Source organism: Nuphar pumila, chromosome 17, assembly GCF_984573655.1.
Source record: "Nuphar pumila chromosome 17, dmNupPumi1.hap1.1, whole genome shotgun sequence".
In the NCBI taxonomy this organism is placed as follows: Eukaryota; Viridiplantae; Streptophyta; class Magnoliopsida; order Nymphaeales; family Nymphaeaceae; genus Nuphar; species Nuphar pumila.
Window position 1 is genome coordinate 14,238,884 of NC_143265.1, and position 17,568 is coordinate 14,256,451.

The 17,568-nt window shown below is 41.4% G+C and overlaps 1 protein-coding gene across 5 annotated transcripts in view; it reads right to left on the reverse strand.

Annotated features, from left to right (window-relative positions):
- Positions 1-17,568, reverse strand: part of LOC149811687 (uncharacterized) — a 115,295-nt gene that overhangs the window by 24,838 nt on the left and 72,889 nt on the right. For all 5 annotated transcript variants that reach the window (XM_089993823.1, XM_089993820.1, XM_089993821.1 and 2 more), the window contains one exon: positions 7,904-8,031. In XM_089993823.1, coding sequence (XP_089849949.1) covers positions 7,904-8,031 — 128 coding nt within the window. The remainder of the gene's footprint in view (positions 1-7,903; positions 8,032-17,568) is intronic.

The following is a 17,568-nucleotide window of genomic DNA, read 5'->3' on the forward strand; positions in this document are numbered from 1 at the left end:
GTATTACAAAGTAGACAGAAATATAAAAAACTACATACTTTACAAAGTTATATATATATATATATATGTATATATAATACATACATACCAAAGCATAAGTCTGTGCACATTACAGCGCGGCGGCAATGTAAATGACATAAAGCCAGACTTGATGTGCAAAACCACACATCGAGCTAAATAAACTGCGTAAGCCATGCACGATGTACGAAACCGTACATCGGCTAAATAAATTGCGTAAGCAGTGCACGATGTACGAAATCGTACATCGGCTAAGTAAATTGCGTAAGCAATAGCCTATGCACGTAACAGCGTGGCAACAAAATAAATGACATAAAGCTTGACTTGATGTGCGAAACTACGCATCGAGCTAAATAACTGCATAAGCGATGCACGATGCACGAAACTGTACATCGGCTAAATAAATTGCATAAACAGTGCATGATGTACAAAACCGTGAATCAGCTCACTAAATTGCGTAAGCAGTAACCTGTGCACGTAACAGCACCGTGGCAAAGTAAATGACAAATTTTAAATGGACAAGAATATGCAAAACTGCGTTCTTGAGTTTAAAAGCATATATATATGCTATACGTATCAATTAGAAGTATTCTGTCATTTGCCCTCATATGCAACTTTCCCTTACCTCCGAAACAGTCAAACTTGCTGACGATTCTGAGCATAAGTTTTCAAGGGCTCATGCCTTGGTACGCATGTCACGTCCATTGCGCCGATGTGGTGCGCTAAAAGATATTTTATCATATTGCGAAAGAAACGATGCAACCATTTTAATTTAACGAAATAAGAAACATTTGTGTTGCAGGGGTTGAAGCCGAACCCAGTTCGAGCCGATCGGACCGAGCCGGGTACGATAACACGCAAAAAAATGGATCAAGTTGAGTTTGACTTTTGTGGAACTCAGCTTGGCTGAGCCAAGTGAGGGGCAGCCCATGTTGCCCCTTGACTAAGCCGAGCTCATGCCACGGGTGAACCCAGCTGGGCTCGATGCTAGCCGGGCTCAGCTTGGTTGCGTCTGATTAGTAGAAGGCGGGGATCGAGCTGGGCTTGGTAATGACCGAGCTCAACTCGGTCGGGCCTACCCAGCATGGCTGGGCAGGTCACAGTCGAGCCAGGCTCAGTTCCTGGGCAAGAGGGGAAACAAAGGGGAGGGGGTGGGCTCGGTGGTCAGGCCGAGCCTGGCCTGGCCCCTAACCTGGATGGGACCGAGCCTAGGCTCGGTCCTCCAGTTTGAGAGAACCAGGCTGGACACAGGGGTTTGCATCAGTGTGCGAAAGAGGGAGACGGGGGTCTGCCTGACCTATGCTGTCTTTCCAAAAACAAGAAGTAGGCGCAGGAGGCGCCTGCCCTTCATTTTGTCCGAGGGGCAGGAGGGAGAGAGGCATCAAGCCCTCCCTCCGGCTGCCCTTCTTGGAAAAACAAAACAACAGCAGGCAGAGGCTGTTGCCGGTCTTCCTGAGAAGAGGAAGGAGAGGGTGCTCTACACCCTCTCTCTTGGTTGGGTTGCTGACCAGAGAAAATAATACGGGGGGCTACGGCTTCAACCGCCCCACCTGGTCGGCACCCAACTACCACAGCAGCAGCCAGTGGCTACTGTTGTCCTCTGAGAAAGTAGAGGAAGAAGAGGGAAAGACAGAGAGGTGAGAGGGGGGGGGGGGGGGGTGTCGCCCTCCTCCCTGATGTTAACAGAGAGACGAGAGAGAGGGCTCTCATGAGACTCTCGTAACCCAGAGACAGGAGAGAGACAAGAGATAGAGGGGGAACAGATTCGTACCTAAGTGGGGGGTTCTGGGTTCGGGTTGCGCCGGCGTGAGGAGGGGGTCCGGCGAGAGGAGATCCCGACGGGGGTCGTGCACCGGCGAGAGGTCCGATGTTGCACCGACGAGCGAGAGAGGGAGACGAGAGAGCTCCCCTATAGAGGTCGGCATCCGGCGTGAAAAGGGGGGCTCCTATAAACAGGAGAGAGGGATGGGAGTCAGGGGGAGAGAAGACGAAGGGGGTTCGGGGGGGGGGGGGGGGGGGTCCAAGTTCAACAGAGAAAGGGGGAGAGGAGTCGGGCGAGGGGGGTCGATGTTGCGTTAAAAAGAAACCCCCGTCCCTGGGGGTTTGCGAGTCTTACATGTTAAGGGTACCATGAATGATGGGTTGAGGTACATCAAAGAAGGCGATAACCCATTGGTTGTCGTTGATTTTACATATGTCGATTGGGCCAGTGATCTCGATATGTGAAGGTCTATTTCGAGATATTACGCGTTTTTTTGTAAGAACTTGATATCTTGGAGCAGTAAGAAACAAGGAACCATTGCAAGATAGAGTGCAAAAGCTAAATATCGATCCATGGCAGCCTTAGTGGTAGAAGTGACGTGGATCAAACATATACTTATCACCTTAAAACCAAGCATAGGAAAGTCCCTAATATATTGTGATAACCAGTCACATCAAAACATACATGAATCCTGTTTATCATGGGAAGACAAAACATATTCAGATTAATCAACACTTTATAAGGGAGAAAATAGAAGATCAAGAGATAGAAGCAAGGTTTGTTGGTTTTGAAGCCGATATATTCACGAAAGGACTGTCGAAGGTGCGATTCTGGTTTCTTAAAGGCAAGCTGTCCATGATAAAGAAGACATGTACAGCTTGAGGGTGGCTGTTAGAAATATCGTGCATTTGTATAAGGGTAAAATTGTCCGATGTTGTATTTGTATAGTCATGTCATTAACCTTTTGTATTAAGGGTAAAGTTGTACTTTCTTATACACTAATGTATTGCTTATATGTTAATTAATGAGACTAGAATCCACTAGTGAAAATCGTGGGTTTTTGGCTTGCACCCTCTTGATGTCTCTTCCTCTTCCTTTCTCACACAATATACAGTTGTATGGTACCGTTTCAGGCATACAATTCATTTTGGCTATGAAGTAACAATAGCTTCAAGGGTTCCTCAACTGTGTGGATGAAATCCCGGGAAACTCATAACCACATGAAAGAAACATAAACTGTGATGCAAAAGATATCCAGTTGAAGTGCAGATTGATCGATGATGAAATTAAAATAAGTTGAAAAAAATGGGCCAAAGTGTAAGATAAAGTAAATAAAAAAACCAGATAATTCTATGGGTTATTTACAAAAACTTACGCAGTTGTTTTTTTTATAATTCACTCATACCTAAAAAAAACATAATTCAAATGTATAGTCATTTTTATCTTTGGTTATTCAAATGCATTTGTGGTAACTATCCTCCTCCAACTATAGTTAGGAATCAATAAACTCCAAATGCTACCAAATTTACCCTCATTAGATCCCTTCTGTTTACCCATTTTATATCTGTCTTTCTTCATTTACCACAACCCTCTCACTCTCACTCAATATGATCGATTTTTGTGCAAAAGGGTTGGGGCCATGCTGAGCTAATATGGTTGATGTTTAAGGACTGGATCTAGATTCAAAATATGACTTTGACTCAGATCTAAAGCAATTGAATCTAACAAGAGAGAGAGATGCTAATTCAATAAACAAGAGTGAAGAAAAGAGAGAGAGAGGTGCTAATTCAATGAACAAAGGTGAAGACGGTTTGTGTTCCATACTTTTTCATTGTGAAACATGGTGGTGTTAGAAAGTGAGTTGGAATACATTGGGTTCAATAATGAACCCATACTTATGCACGTGAAGTGCAAATATACCCATTAAAGGGAAACAACACAAGCACATAATGTGCTAACCCATAAAACCCATAAAAAGGGAAAAATATGACATAAAGTCATAAGTTGCATATTATTGAAGAAACAATGGACAAGGGGTAAAAACCCCATTACAATGGAGCATAAGCTCCCTCAAGAAGTGAGAAATACAAAGGGGAGAGCCCCTATTTATAACAACAAAAAGGAGCCTTGGAGGGGCTCCACGCGTAGACGTTGGAGCCCCTCCAACGGTCACAAATGTGACCGTTGGAAGGGGCCTAACGTCTATTTGAGTGGGCCCCCCAAGGTACCTTTTGGTACTTGAAAAAAAAGAAATAAAAAATAAAAGAAAAAGAAAAATAAAATAAATTACAATCACATTCATAAAGTGAATGTGCGTAAAACAGAGGAAAAGACTAAAATACCCCTACGGCTAAACAAAAGGAAAATATATATTTTATATATATAAATAAGAGGATACATATACATATATACCATATATGTATATGTATCATCTTTTATATATATAAAATATGTCTAATTACAACAATTGATGGGTACATTTTAACACCCCCCCTCAAGCTTTGCAGGGAAACGAAAAGATTGAAAAAAGGGCAAAACTCCACGAGGCTTCGGCGACTCCAAGAGGCTTCGGCAAGGATGCAATGAAACTTGAAATAGCCTTCCTCCAATTGTCTTCAAATGATGAACCCATTTCCCGAACCATCCAGGGTACTTCCCTTTGTCCTATCTCCAAGATCATGAGAAAAGAAAACAACAAAGAACAAGTAAACAATATCTTTGCACTTTACTCAAAAAGGAACATTCCTAACAAGGTGCAAAATTTATGCATAATATGATAGTTACTTTATTATGAAACGAAAAATTTAGAAAACCAAAGTTTCTAAATCATACATTATGTTAAAACAAAATGAGCGGAAGCAAATTATGCAAAAATTGCAAGAATGCATAATGCATTCATAAGGTCCACCATTGGACAAATATAACCCCATAATGGGGAATAACAAAATGATCCACTAAGGGATACCACAAGAAGCCTACGAAGAGACATAACATACATATGCTTTATTGAATGAGAGCCCAAAAAAGGCCATAAAGAGCATATGCATATACGAATCATAATATGAATTGATACTCAAAGAACTAAAACATGCTTCAAACATGTAATGAAGTCCCAAACAAGAGAGACGAAGTCTCCAAGCATACTTTAGGCAAAATAAACCCAAGAGTTCACAAGGTTTTAAAATCATTTATGAAAGACATACTTAATACACATTTTGCATATAAGGGTCGCAAAAACCATAAGCACTTAATATATAGATTAAATGCTAAGAAATCAACTTGATATGCATATCAAAAATATGATTTGCTTGAAAAACACAAGTCATGAATGAAATTTTGCAAATTTCAATAATAGTTTATCCATTACAAACATCTTCCTCATTAGTCCTCCAAAACCCGTAAATCAAGTGTATAAGCTACTAGATCAAGAATATAAAGCCATTAAAGGCCAAAGACACACACAAAGGTGTGTAAAAGAACCTCTTGTCTACATATAATAATACTTGAAATAAGTGCATCTACGACAAGAACAAGAGAATACATGCCAACATGGACTAAAAAGTATCTCTTGTCTACGTAAAAAATACACTTAAAACCAAGTATGTTCAGCTACTAGAACAAGAGTAAGAAGCCAACCATGGGCTAAAACATAATACATCTCTTGTCTACATATGATAGCACTTGAAATGAGTGAAATAAGCCAACCATGGGCATACATCTTAAGCGACTAGAACAAGGACACAAACGCCAACATAGGCTAAAAATCACACACCATGGTGTGAATCAACGTGTCTTGTCTACATATAAGATCACTCAAGACAAGTGTGTTCAGCTACTAGACCAAGAGAGCAAAAGCCAACAAAGGGCTAAAAACACACGAAGGTGTAATAAAATTCTTGTCTACATATGATGACACTTAGATAATGGGCATAAAAGGAAAAGACTTTTGAGGCAATAAACTTGTAATGAAAATAAACCTCGAATAAAACAATACTCCTTTTAAAATGAATTCTCATAACAATAACATGCATGTAAAAAATATCTTCAACAAGATACTATAATCGATAAAATAAAATTCTTGAGAACAAATGTGTGAACATACACACACCAAGAACACTTAGAATACTTGTGCACAACGAGCACAACATACGGAATCACAAATGTGCAAATGCACTCATAAGATTCATAAACAAATAAAAGGTTGGGCTATAATCCGAAAACATCTTGATTTTAAATGTACCTTAAAACATTTAAGGTTTCAAATACCATATGTCCATCACATTTACTTAGAAGCATCCATAATATCAATGGCACAAGAACAAACTAGTGACACACTCATATATCAAATCATTCTAGAGTCCCAAGGTGCCCATAACTCACCTCAACCACCATCTATAATATGGTAAGTGGACAATCTAAAAAGACATAACAACGAGTGTCACACTCATAATTAGAGATCATATACCAAATCATTCTAGAGTCCCAAGGTGCCCATAACTCACCTCAACCACCATCTATAATATGGCAATTTGGACAATCTAAAATGATATAACACGAGGTGCCCATAACTCACCTCAACAAACATCTCTAATAAAACAATAATAAGGCCAAAACAATGATGCATTAAATAACATGTGATGGACAAACATAAATGCCACACATTTTTCAAAAAACTATATTTCACAAGCATTTTAATCTTAACATACCTTTCTTTAAAGACTAAACATTCATATAAAGGTATTTTCATAAACAAGGTTAGGTTTAAAATGTAAATTCAAAGTTCCAACGGTCATAAATTTTTACCGACCCATTAAAGCAAGTTTTGAGCAATCATATATCTAATTTTTCGCCAAACAAGTTATCATTTAAAGTTTTTCAAAGAAAAACATACGAAAACGATTCAATGGAGTAGCAAGAAACTCAAAAAAAAGACATAATGACAAAAATCACACATAAAGAAAAGAACATATTCCATTCTTCATACAATACTCAAAGAAATAGAATGCATACCGAATAACTATAAGACAATAGAGAGAAATGAATACTTCACCATTTTTCTTTAACAAATTCTTGAATACCACGCTTCCCGATGCACCAAAGAGCAACTCGATCTCAACCTTGCTTTGATACCATGTTAGAAAGTGAGTTGGAATACATTGGGTTCAATAATGAACCCATACTTATGCACGTGAAGTGCAAATATACCCATTAAAGGGAAACAACACAAGCACATAATGTGCTAACCCATAAAACCCATAAAAAGGGAAAAATATGACATAAAGTCATAAGTTGCATATTATTGAAGAAACAATGGACAAGGGGTAAAAACCCCATTACAATGGAGCATAAGCTCCCTCAAGAAGTGAGAAATACAAAGGGGAGAGCCCCTATTTATAACAACAAAAAGGAGCCTTGGAGGGGCTCCACGCATAGACGTTGGAGCCCCTCCAACGGTCACAAATGTGACCGTTGGAAGGGGCCTAACGTCTATTTGAGTGGGCCCCCCAAGGTACCTTTTGGTACTTGAGAAAAAAGAAATAAAAAATAAAAGAAAAAGAAAAAGAAAATAAATTACAATCACATTCATAAAGTGAATGTGCGTAAAACAGAGGAAAAGACTAAAATACCCCTACAGCTAAACAAAAGGAAAATATATATTTTATATATATAAATAGGAGGATACATATACATATATACCATATATGTATATGTATCATCTTTTATATATATAAAATATGTCTAATTACAACAATTGATGGGTACATTTTAACAGTGTGCACAGGTAAATGTAAAAGATGGTTATGATGGGATTTAAGAAATAAAAGAAAAAGGAGAATGGAGACAGGAAAAATAAGAAAAAAGTGGTTAAGGGCAGAACTGACTATTTTTAACAACTATCAAGGTAAAATGAAGATACGGAGGTGAGAATATGAACATATTAAGAACAAGCCCCACTAAGTTTTTGGTTAACAATAGAAATGAAGTATGCATTTGAATTACCTATTTTTCTGGGAATAAATCTGAATTACTAAAAAAGATTAGAATTTTGTAAACAACCCTAGTTTTATTAAGTCCATGGAGATGTACACACACATATAAGAGAGAGAGAGAGAGAATCGATACCCAAGAGATGCAGCAAGCTCCTCAGATGGAACAGAATGTGGATCCAGCCCTCTAGGCAAACGTGCATTACAGAGTTGATCATACTGGCAACCACCAGAGCCATCTTTTTTGTTCCCTTCTATAGTGACCTAGGAAAAAAGATCACGAAAACAGAAAATGTTTTTCCATAATGCTTTGAGATAAAAAATTGAATTGCAGTTTCACGTTGTATATATGTGAAATTAGCATCTGCACTTGCCCAAACAAGATTAGCTAAACAGCAGTCCGTCTAATTTATCACATATTAATAAAAATCACCACACTTTAATTACCAGTACCAGTAGATGAAAAGCCAACATAATCTTCAATAGATCATGCACTAAAAAGCTGCTATTATATTGAGAAAAATACAAGCATTCTACAAAGCACCAGAGATAATGAGATCAGTCCACTGTTCCATGGGTTTTGGAATTGGATCTTTATGTTACACAAGCAACATGTTGGCTCCTTGACATGTTCGAGCAAAAAACTCATAAAACCTAAGCCAACCATTTGTAAAAATATCTCAAAAAGAGATAAAGTGTGCTATAAGCACACCACCACCAAAGAGGTATGTGCACAAAGGCACAAGAACACTTAGAACAAATGTACACAAAGGTACAATAAGAATAGCCAAATACAGAAATATATTGAATCTTTATTGAACAAATGGAGAGAACAAGCTCCAAGCTTGAATATATTTAAGAGGGGGGTTTCCCCTTATTTATAGAAGAGGAGAAGCCTTGGAGGGGCTCCCACTAGACGTTGGAGCCCCTCCACCGGTTAGAAATCTAACCGTTGGAGGGGTCCAACGTCTAGTGTTGGACCCCCTCCAAGTTGACTTGGTCAACTTCAAGAAAAGAAAAAAGAAAAAAGGAAAAATAAAGAAAAAGAAATTACAAGCATATTCATAATTATGAATATGTGTAAAAGTTGAAAAAGACAAAAATGCCCTGGGGGTTATACAATAGAGAAGGAATATATATATATATATAAAATGAAAGATACATATGAATATATATATATATATACATCATATATATATATATATATATATATATATGCATATGTATCTATCATTATCTATGTCACATGGGTGCGGGTGCGGGTGCGGGTGCGACACGGGTGCGGCACAATTTTAAAATTTTTGGACACGGGGACTCGGCAAAAAAAAAATAAAAAAAAATATATATATATATATATATATATATATAATTTTATTTTATTTTTAAAATGCCACAGCTGACAGCACAGTCTGTGTGTCTGTGCACAGCCACAGACTGTGACTGTGCACAGACTGTGCACAGTCTGTGACTGTGCACACTGCACAGACTGTGCACAGTCACAGTCACGCAGCACAGTCACAGTCTGCACTGTGCCTTTTTATATATATATTTTTAAATAAAAAATTGGTTTTTTAGGGACATTTTTGGACTCGATCAAAGTTGACCGAGTCCAAAATGTGGACGGACTCGGCCTGGACTCGTTGACCGAGTCCGACTCGGCGTTGACCGAGTCCGACTCGGCGTTGACCGAGTCCGGGCCGAGTCCGAAGCCGCACCCGAGTCTGCACCCGTGTCGGGGCGTGTCGACTCGGGTGCGGCACCTCCTTAGCCGAGTTCGTGTGACATAGATCATTATATATATATATTGTTGAAGGATGGATGAGATGCACCGAACCCTAGGTAGTGAGAGAGAGAGAGAGAGAGACGGCTGCACAGGAAGCAAACTCTTTCATAATGATTAGGGCTAATCTCTATGTTAAATAGAGAGAGGCCAAAAAGAGAAATTACACATAAGTCTCTCAATAAAATAAAAATTCAAATAACCTCTAGTTTAGGAAAACTTAACCATAAAACCTCTTAATCTCAACACTCCCCCTCAAGCTGGAGCATAGATATCGATCATGCTCAGCTTGTCGCAACAATGGGAGAAACTAGGCCTCGCAAGGGCCCTGGTAAAGACATTAGCAACTTGATCTTCGGAAGATACATGATCTGTGCAACTATAACCAACCTGAATCAAGTCACGTACATAGTGACAGTCAACTTCAATATGTTTAGTCCTTTCATGAAAAACTGGGTTGTTGGCAATATATGTAGCAGACCTATTGTCACACACCATCACCATAGGTAGGGATACTTAACTGATTTTACCCACATGATCTCAGCTGCGGTCTGAGCCATGGCTCTGTATTCTGATTCAACACTCGACCTGGCTACAATAGTTTGTTTCTTACTCCTCCAGGTAATAAGATTTCCTCCCACAAAAACACAAAATCCAGTTGTTGATTTTCTATCTTCGATAGACCCCGCATAATCTGCGTCAGTGTAAGCAACAACGTCCAAGGAAGGATTTTGTTTAAACAACAGTCCTTTACCAGGAGATGACTTTAAGTACCTGAGAACCATCATAGCTGCATCCCAGTGAGCTTTGGTAGGTTTATCCATGAATTGACTAATTTTACTGTAAAACCCACGTTTTTCAAAAAAAAAATAAAAAATTATTTTATCGGACCCGGGCCGGGTCGGGTCCGGACCCGACCCGGGCCCGCCTGCGATAGGGTTTTAATAACCCGACTCAGGAAGAGGATTTTAAATCCTCTTCCCGAGCGCCGCCCCCCTTCCACCTTCGTTTTCGGAAGATTAGGGAAACCCATCGGGGTTTCCCCATTCGTCGCCCCCCTGAGGCTTTTAAAAGCACTGCAGGGGGGGGGGGGGGGGGGGGGGGGGAAAGGCACACAGCCCTTCGGCCCCCCTGTGCGTCTCCTCCTTCCCTGCGCACGCCGTCGATCGCCAGCCACCTCGCCTCCCAGGTACGCCCTCTATCTCAGTCTCCTCCTCCCTCTTCTCCCCCTCCCATCTCCCTCTCTGACACCTCGTCGGGATGCCGGCAGGCGGCGCACGGCCCCTGCCGCGCCCTCCCACCTTCCTCCTTGCCTTTGGAGACCCGACAGGGGGCCTACAGGGCCCCTGTCGTCCCCTTCCCTCTTTTGGGGGTTCGCCGGAGTGCCGGCAGGGGGCCAAGGGCCCCTGCGACACCCCTTCGCCCTGATCTCTCTCTCTCTCTCTTCGGCAGGGGTTTGTTCCCCTGCCATTGTCCTTTCGCCGGACGGCAGGGGCTCGGCCCCTGCCGATTCGCTGTCGTCGGCAGGGGTGCGACCCCCTGCCGTCTCTGTGTTGTCGGCAGGGGAGCGACCCCTGCCGATTCGTGGCTGTCGGCAGGGGCTAGCCCCCTGCCGATTCGCAGTCGTCGGCAGGGGTGCGACCCCTGCCGTTTCAGTGTGGTCGGCAGGGGAGCGACCCCTGCCGATTCGTTGCTGTCGGCAGGGGCTAGCCCCCTGCCGATTTGCTGTCGTCGGCAGGGGTGCGACCCCCTGCCGTTTCAGTGTTGTCGGCAGGGGAGCGACCCCTGCCGATTCGTTGCTGTCGGCAGGGGCTAGCCCCCTGCCGATTCGCTGTCGTCGACAGGGGTGCGACCCCCTGCCGTTTCAGTGTGGTCGGCAGGGGAGCGACCCCTGCCGATTCGTTGCTGTCGGCAGGGGCTAGCCCCCTGCCGCTTCGCTGCCGTCGGCAGGGGTGCGACCCCTGCCGCTTTAGTATGGTCGGTAGAGGCTAGCCCCCTGCCGATTCGTTATTGTCGGCAGTGGCTAGCCCCTGCCACTTCGCTGCTGTCGGCAAGGGTGCGACCCCTGCCACTTCAGTGCTGTCTGCAGTTGCTGACCCCCTGCCGCCTCGTTGTTTTGACAGTGGCTCATTCCCTGTCGCTCCTTTGTCGTCGGTGCCGCCATTGCCTAATTCTACCCTTGCCCCGTTGCACCATTAATTATATTAACATAATTGAATATTTAACACTCTTGCCTATTTACGCAACAGGTCCCGATCGTGCTCCACGGCTCAACCCTCGTATTATCCTCTCGCTTAAGCGTACGCAGCTGCACGACATCCCAAGGTAGGGTAAAGTCGCACAAGGGGCAATAAGATCTAATTAAGTTGAAATAATTAAAATGTCTATGCTAGTTGTACTTAGATTTATACTGCTGTTGCGTGACTTATTATTCTTGTCTCCATGTTTATGAGTCGAGGTACGGTTTTACTCTTCGAGTATTAATTTGTGTATTTGCTTACGTGTTGAAGGTGGTTTCGCACTTTTTGCAATACTTATGCCCTAAATTGCTTGCATGTATACTTGCCTGTACCTTTCTATGGGTGGATGTACAATTTCATTATTCGATTATTATTTTGCGTAGTGTTTATGAATTTGAGGTGTGGTTTCGTATTTCTTGAAATACATATGCCCTTGTTTGCTTGCATCCATTTTTGCCTGCACGTTTCCTTTGAGTGAGGTACGACCTTGTGTCTCGTGTATTACTTATGACCTTATGTGTTTACCTGTCTAAGTGGTCAATGTATCGTTTTGGTACCTCATGTATTCCTTATGTGCTTTTCCCTCGATGTGCGGCATCGCAAGTCGAGAGTTGTTTGTTGACATGTTATAACCTGCTTATGCTCACACTCATGGTAAATATGTACTTACATAAATGTAGTCTTGTGCCTATCCTGTTATCACCTATTTTCAAAACACTAGAAGTTGCACTTGTGCACTATATTTCTTTTAAAGAGGATTTCTTTCTGCAAACCCAGGGCTCTTCAAAATGCACAACTTTTGCAAGGTATGATTAAGTCTTGCAGGATTGCGAAGTCACTTTTGGCCCCTCCCAAGTCCACACACTTGGGAGAAATGTTTTATAACCTTGACTCAAGTTGCGGCTCATTTTGAATAACCCCGATCAGGGGCATGAGCATATGAATGAGTGGGGTTCTGTTGAAGGACCCATTCTTTATGTATCAATCTAGTGTAACATGTCGATACTAAGATAAATTTTGGATGTAAGATTGATAGTGTTGTCTCTGGTGTGAATGACTTAATGTGGCATTATGGCTTTTAAGGAGGAATCGTGCCAAATGAGCACTCCTATATTCTTTGAATTGTTATGAAGTTGTGTGTTGGGTATTCCTTTTGAGAAGCCCACAGACCTCCCTGGTTCAGTATAGCGTACTTTTAGACATGCACAACATGTTAAGTACTTTGTTGATCGGACGAGAGATCCGAGATGACCTTGCATCATGAAATATGAAAAATGTTGTTGAAGTGAATTCAAGATTTATCTTGCCAGGCTGTGTTGTATTAATTCTTTTGCAGATAACATCTGTTGGGGTTTCTTTTGTGGAACCATATCCCTTTCATCGTAGTCGTACTTATGACATGTACGACCGTACTTTTTGACAAGTACGTCTTCTTACGTTGCGATGATTGGATGAGTAGGTTGTGGCAACCTCGATGAGCGCAAATAACAAAATGTTGTGATCACCTAAATAAGTGATGTTTTTGCCTTCACCGGCAAGATACTCGAGTGGGTCGAAAGACCAGAGTATGTAGAATGAGTCTTCAGTTAACTACCCCTGATGTACTCATTCGAATCGCTGACTCCTGTCAGGAGAGAGGACAGGAAGGTACAAAACTTCGATGGACAGGCCATTAATGGCAGTTACGAGCAAAAGACTCGGCTTCCCCAGTCATCGGAGTTAGGGGAATGAGACTACCATAATTATCCTAGGTGGTAGCTCTCCATGTTTGGGATGCATCTATTGTTTATGCTGCTTTGGGGATTTCTCTCTTGGTCACTGACCGTCCCCTTAGGTGCGGACTCAGTCAGCTATCCGGGTTATCATAAAATACATAGCATAATAAACCCCCGGATCAGTCTAGGCTGTTTCTAGAGTCGTGCCTTGTGCGTACCCGCTTGGCCAGTTAATATCGAAACATAATTTAAATCCGATCACACAATGTGTTCAGTTATGCATGTATGAAAGTTATAGGGTACAACAGGTTCAATACTTATGGAATTGTGTGTGTGGTTGATGGAGCATTGTATTTTGCTAGTTAACTTTCTTGTGCAGTGCTTTGCTTGTAATAGTTAGCCTACTTGTGCCAATAAAATGCTTGTAATAATTTTAGCATTGTGCTCATGATAGTTGCTCTGTGAATCTGTTGAACTTAAATTGCTATATAATTGTCTGTCTACTTGACATATTAAATTATTCTGCTTAATTATGTTCAATATTGTCATGTCTGTGCACCTACCAGTTTTTAGCGAAACTGACCCATTTTATGGGCAGGTAATGGATAGGTAATACAGTCTGCGATGGCACGATGGCGTAATGAGGTCAAGATAGATCTCTTTCCCTGACGTTTCGCTCCTGAGGACATGTTGGTAAATTTGGTATAAAGTGTGTTTCAAAATTTCTCTTTTATTAAACCGTGAGTTAATAAAACTGTTTTAGTAAGCTTCTTCTTGGTTTCAACAAACGAATTCTCAATTATTGAAACTCTATTTCTAAACCATTTGATTTCAATGGTTGTGCGGGATTTGACAAAGGAAAGTTTACGCTGTAATGCGCTCAAGGTCCATTGACTTATGGTTTTAAAAATATCATTTTCCGCTGAAGTATTATTTAAACTCTGATTATGGTATGATTTCAAAGCTTTCTAAACTATTCTAAAAGTTACAAGTCCTGGATTTTTGGGGCGTTACATTTACTCACGGCTAATGAAATGTCAGGTCTAGTAATGGTCACATATAACAACTTACCCACCAAGGATCTAAAACTGGTACTATCCACATATTCAGATTTCTCATCGAACATATGAGTTTTGGGATCCATAAGAATGTTAGCTGGCTTTGCTCCTAGCATTCTAGTCTCTTTTAATAGGTCCATCACATACTTTCTTTGTGACAAAACTAAGCCCTCTTTGTTTCTTGCAGCCTCAATACCCAAAAAATATCGAAGGGAACCAAGATCTTTAGTCACAAAGTGTTTCTGAAGATGATCCTTTGTTGCGGAAATATCTTGGGCACTGCTTCCTGTTAATATGATGTCATCGACATATACCACCATAACCACAATTCCAGAACTAGTTTTCTTGATAAACAAGGAGTGGTCTGAGGCTGACCTGACAAATCCAAAATCCGACATTACCTCAAATAATTTTTTAAACCATGCCCGAGGACTCTGCTTCAGGCCATAAATAGCCTTCTTCAATTTGCACACTTTCTGACATTTCCCCTGAACCTCAAAGCCTGGGGGTTGTTGCATATAGACTGTTTCATGTAAATCTCCATACAAAAGGCATTCTTGACATCCAACTGAGACAAGGGCCATCCATAGTGCACTGTAACAGAGAGAACGAGACGAATAGTGCCAAGACGAGGGACTGGGAAAAAAGTTTCAAAAAAGTCAACACCATAAGTCTGAGTATAGCCTTTTGCAACCAACCGGGCTTTGTACCGTTCAATTGACCCATCCGAGTTATATTTAATGGTATATACCCATTTGCAGCCAACAATATCTGCATCAGTTGGAGAATCAACCAAGTCCCAAGTGCCCCTAGAGCATAGGGCATCCATCTCATCCTGCATAGCCTGCATCCATTTGAGGTCGAATAGAGCCTGACTGTGATGAAGCGGAACAGAGGAGGCAGACAAAGCCGAGATAAAATTCTTCATAGATGCCCCAAGATTAACTTCAGAAACAAACTGAGAAATGGGATGAAGGGTGCACTGTCTTTTCCCTTTTCGCAGAGCAATAGGAAGATCCTCATCAAGAGCAGAAACTTCAGTATGCTCAGAGATACTTGCCTCAGGAGAAGGAGATAATGGGGGCATGGAGGTAGGTGATAACCTGTGAGTATACACTATAGGAGGGTTTCTGTATCGAGACTCCCCAGAGGATGGAGCCACAGGCTTTGGAGTGAACGACTCTAAAGGAAAAGGGGGAATTGGCAGAGGAAAGACATCACCCTGACTCTCCTGTAACCTTGGAGTAGTACTCGTGAAATATGGAGTAGACTCAAAGAAGGTAACATCCGCACTGACATACTCTTTATGGGATATAGGGTCATAGCAACAATAGCCTTTTTGATTCTTAGGATACCCAAGGAAAACACATTTAATAGATTGTGAAGCAAGTTTATCTCGTTCAGGACCCAGCTTATGCACAAAGCACACACATCCAAAAACTTTAGGGGGGATAGGAAAAAGAGGAACCTCAGGATGGAGAATTTGGATTGGGATCTGTTCTTCTACAGAACTTGAAGGCATGCGGTTTATAAGAAAACCAGCAGTCAAAATTGCATCTCCCCAGTATGACGCAGGCATATTGGATTGAATCATTAGGCACCGAGCGACATTGAGAATTTGTCTATGTTTCCTCTCAGCCACACCATTTTGTTGGGATGTATGAGGACATGTAAATTGAGGTTGAATCCCTTTATCAGAATAGAATTGAAGCAAGTCTTTGGATTTGAACTCAAGAGCATTATCAGTGAGAACAATTCTAACACACACGTCAAATTGAGTTTTTATTTCAATAATCAAAGATTTAAGAATGACAGGGCCTTGAGACCGATCTTTTAACAAGAACACCCACGATAACCTTGAGAAGTCATCAACAATGACTAAATAATAACGACACTGAGACCTACTAAGAATCCTACTCGGACCCCATACATCGACATGAAGAAGTTCAAACAATCTTTGACTCGATGGACTTTGACTAGAGGGAAAAGAGCTTCGGCAATGTTTTCCAAATTGACATGTTTTGCATTGAAAAGAAACTAAGGGAGGTATATGAGGAATGACTCGACGAAGTTTTGGCACTGGAAGATGACCCAGACGATGATGCCATAACAAAGGACTCGAGGAAGACGTAAGAGCAGAATAGACAGAACCCTCTGGTTGAGTTAGATAATACACACCACCTTCCTCATAGCCGCCACCGATCCTCTTCCCCGTAAGCAAGTCCTAAAAAGTGCAACCCATGGGATCAAAAATTACCCTACAATTTAGCTCTTTTGTCATTCTACTGATAGATAATAAATTCTGTGGAAAAGAAGGAGCATGCAGAACATTTGACAGTTGAAGGGTAGGGGAAATAGACATGTTTCCTTGCCCTACAATTGGGGAAGAACTGCCATCAGCAAGGACTACCCCTTTTTGATCGGATACAGGATTTAAACTTAAAAAGTTACTTGAATTTCTGCAAAGTGTTTGGATGCTCCAAAATCAATGATCCACTTACCACCTTGGCCAGATAGGCCATCACCTGCCAAGCACACAACTTTAGCAACAGAAGACTTCCAAGAGGATGAGCATAAAGTAAGAAGCTTGTTATATTCAGCCCAGCTAAGAGTTATATAATCATTGGAGCAATCCGCATCTGATTTAACCACTTGAGCCATAAGGAAAAGAATGGGTTTAAAACGAACAGGTACTCAGATTGATGACACTAATTTGTCTCCACCACGACAAAAAAAACTCCACACTATGCAGGTCCACACCAAAAAAAAATTGTTACTCTGCTTCACGACGTCTGCGCAACATCCATACTGAATATTTAATTCTATTTCAGCCCAAAAAAAAATTTACCCACTTGAATAGCAGGTTTTATACTCCCAGCAGCCACACCAGAGATAACATCTTCACAGGCTTCAAGCAACACAGGGGATAGCATGTGACACTCACACATCAACTGATATGACAACCAGCAGTTGTTCACACACAAAAAAAAGACCACGACAGTAATGAA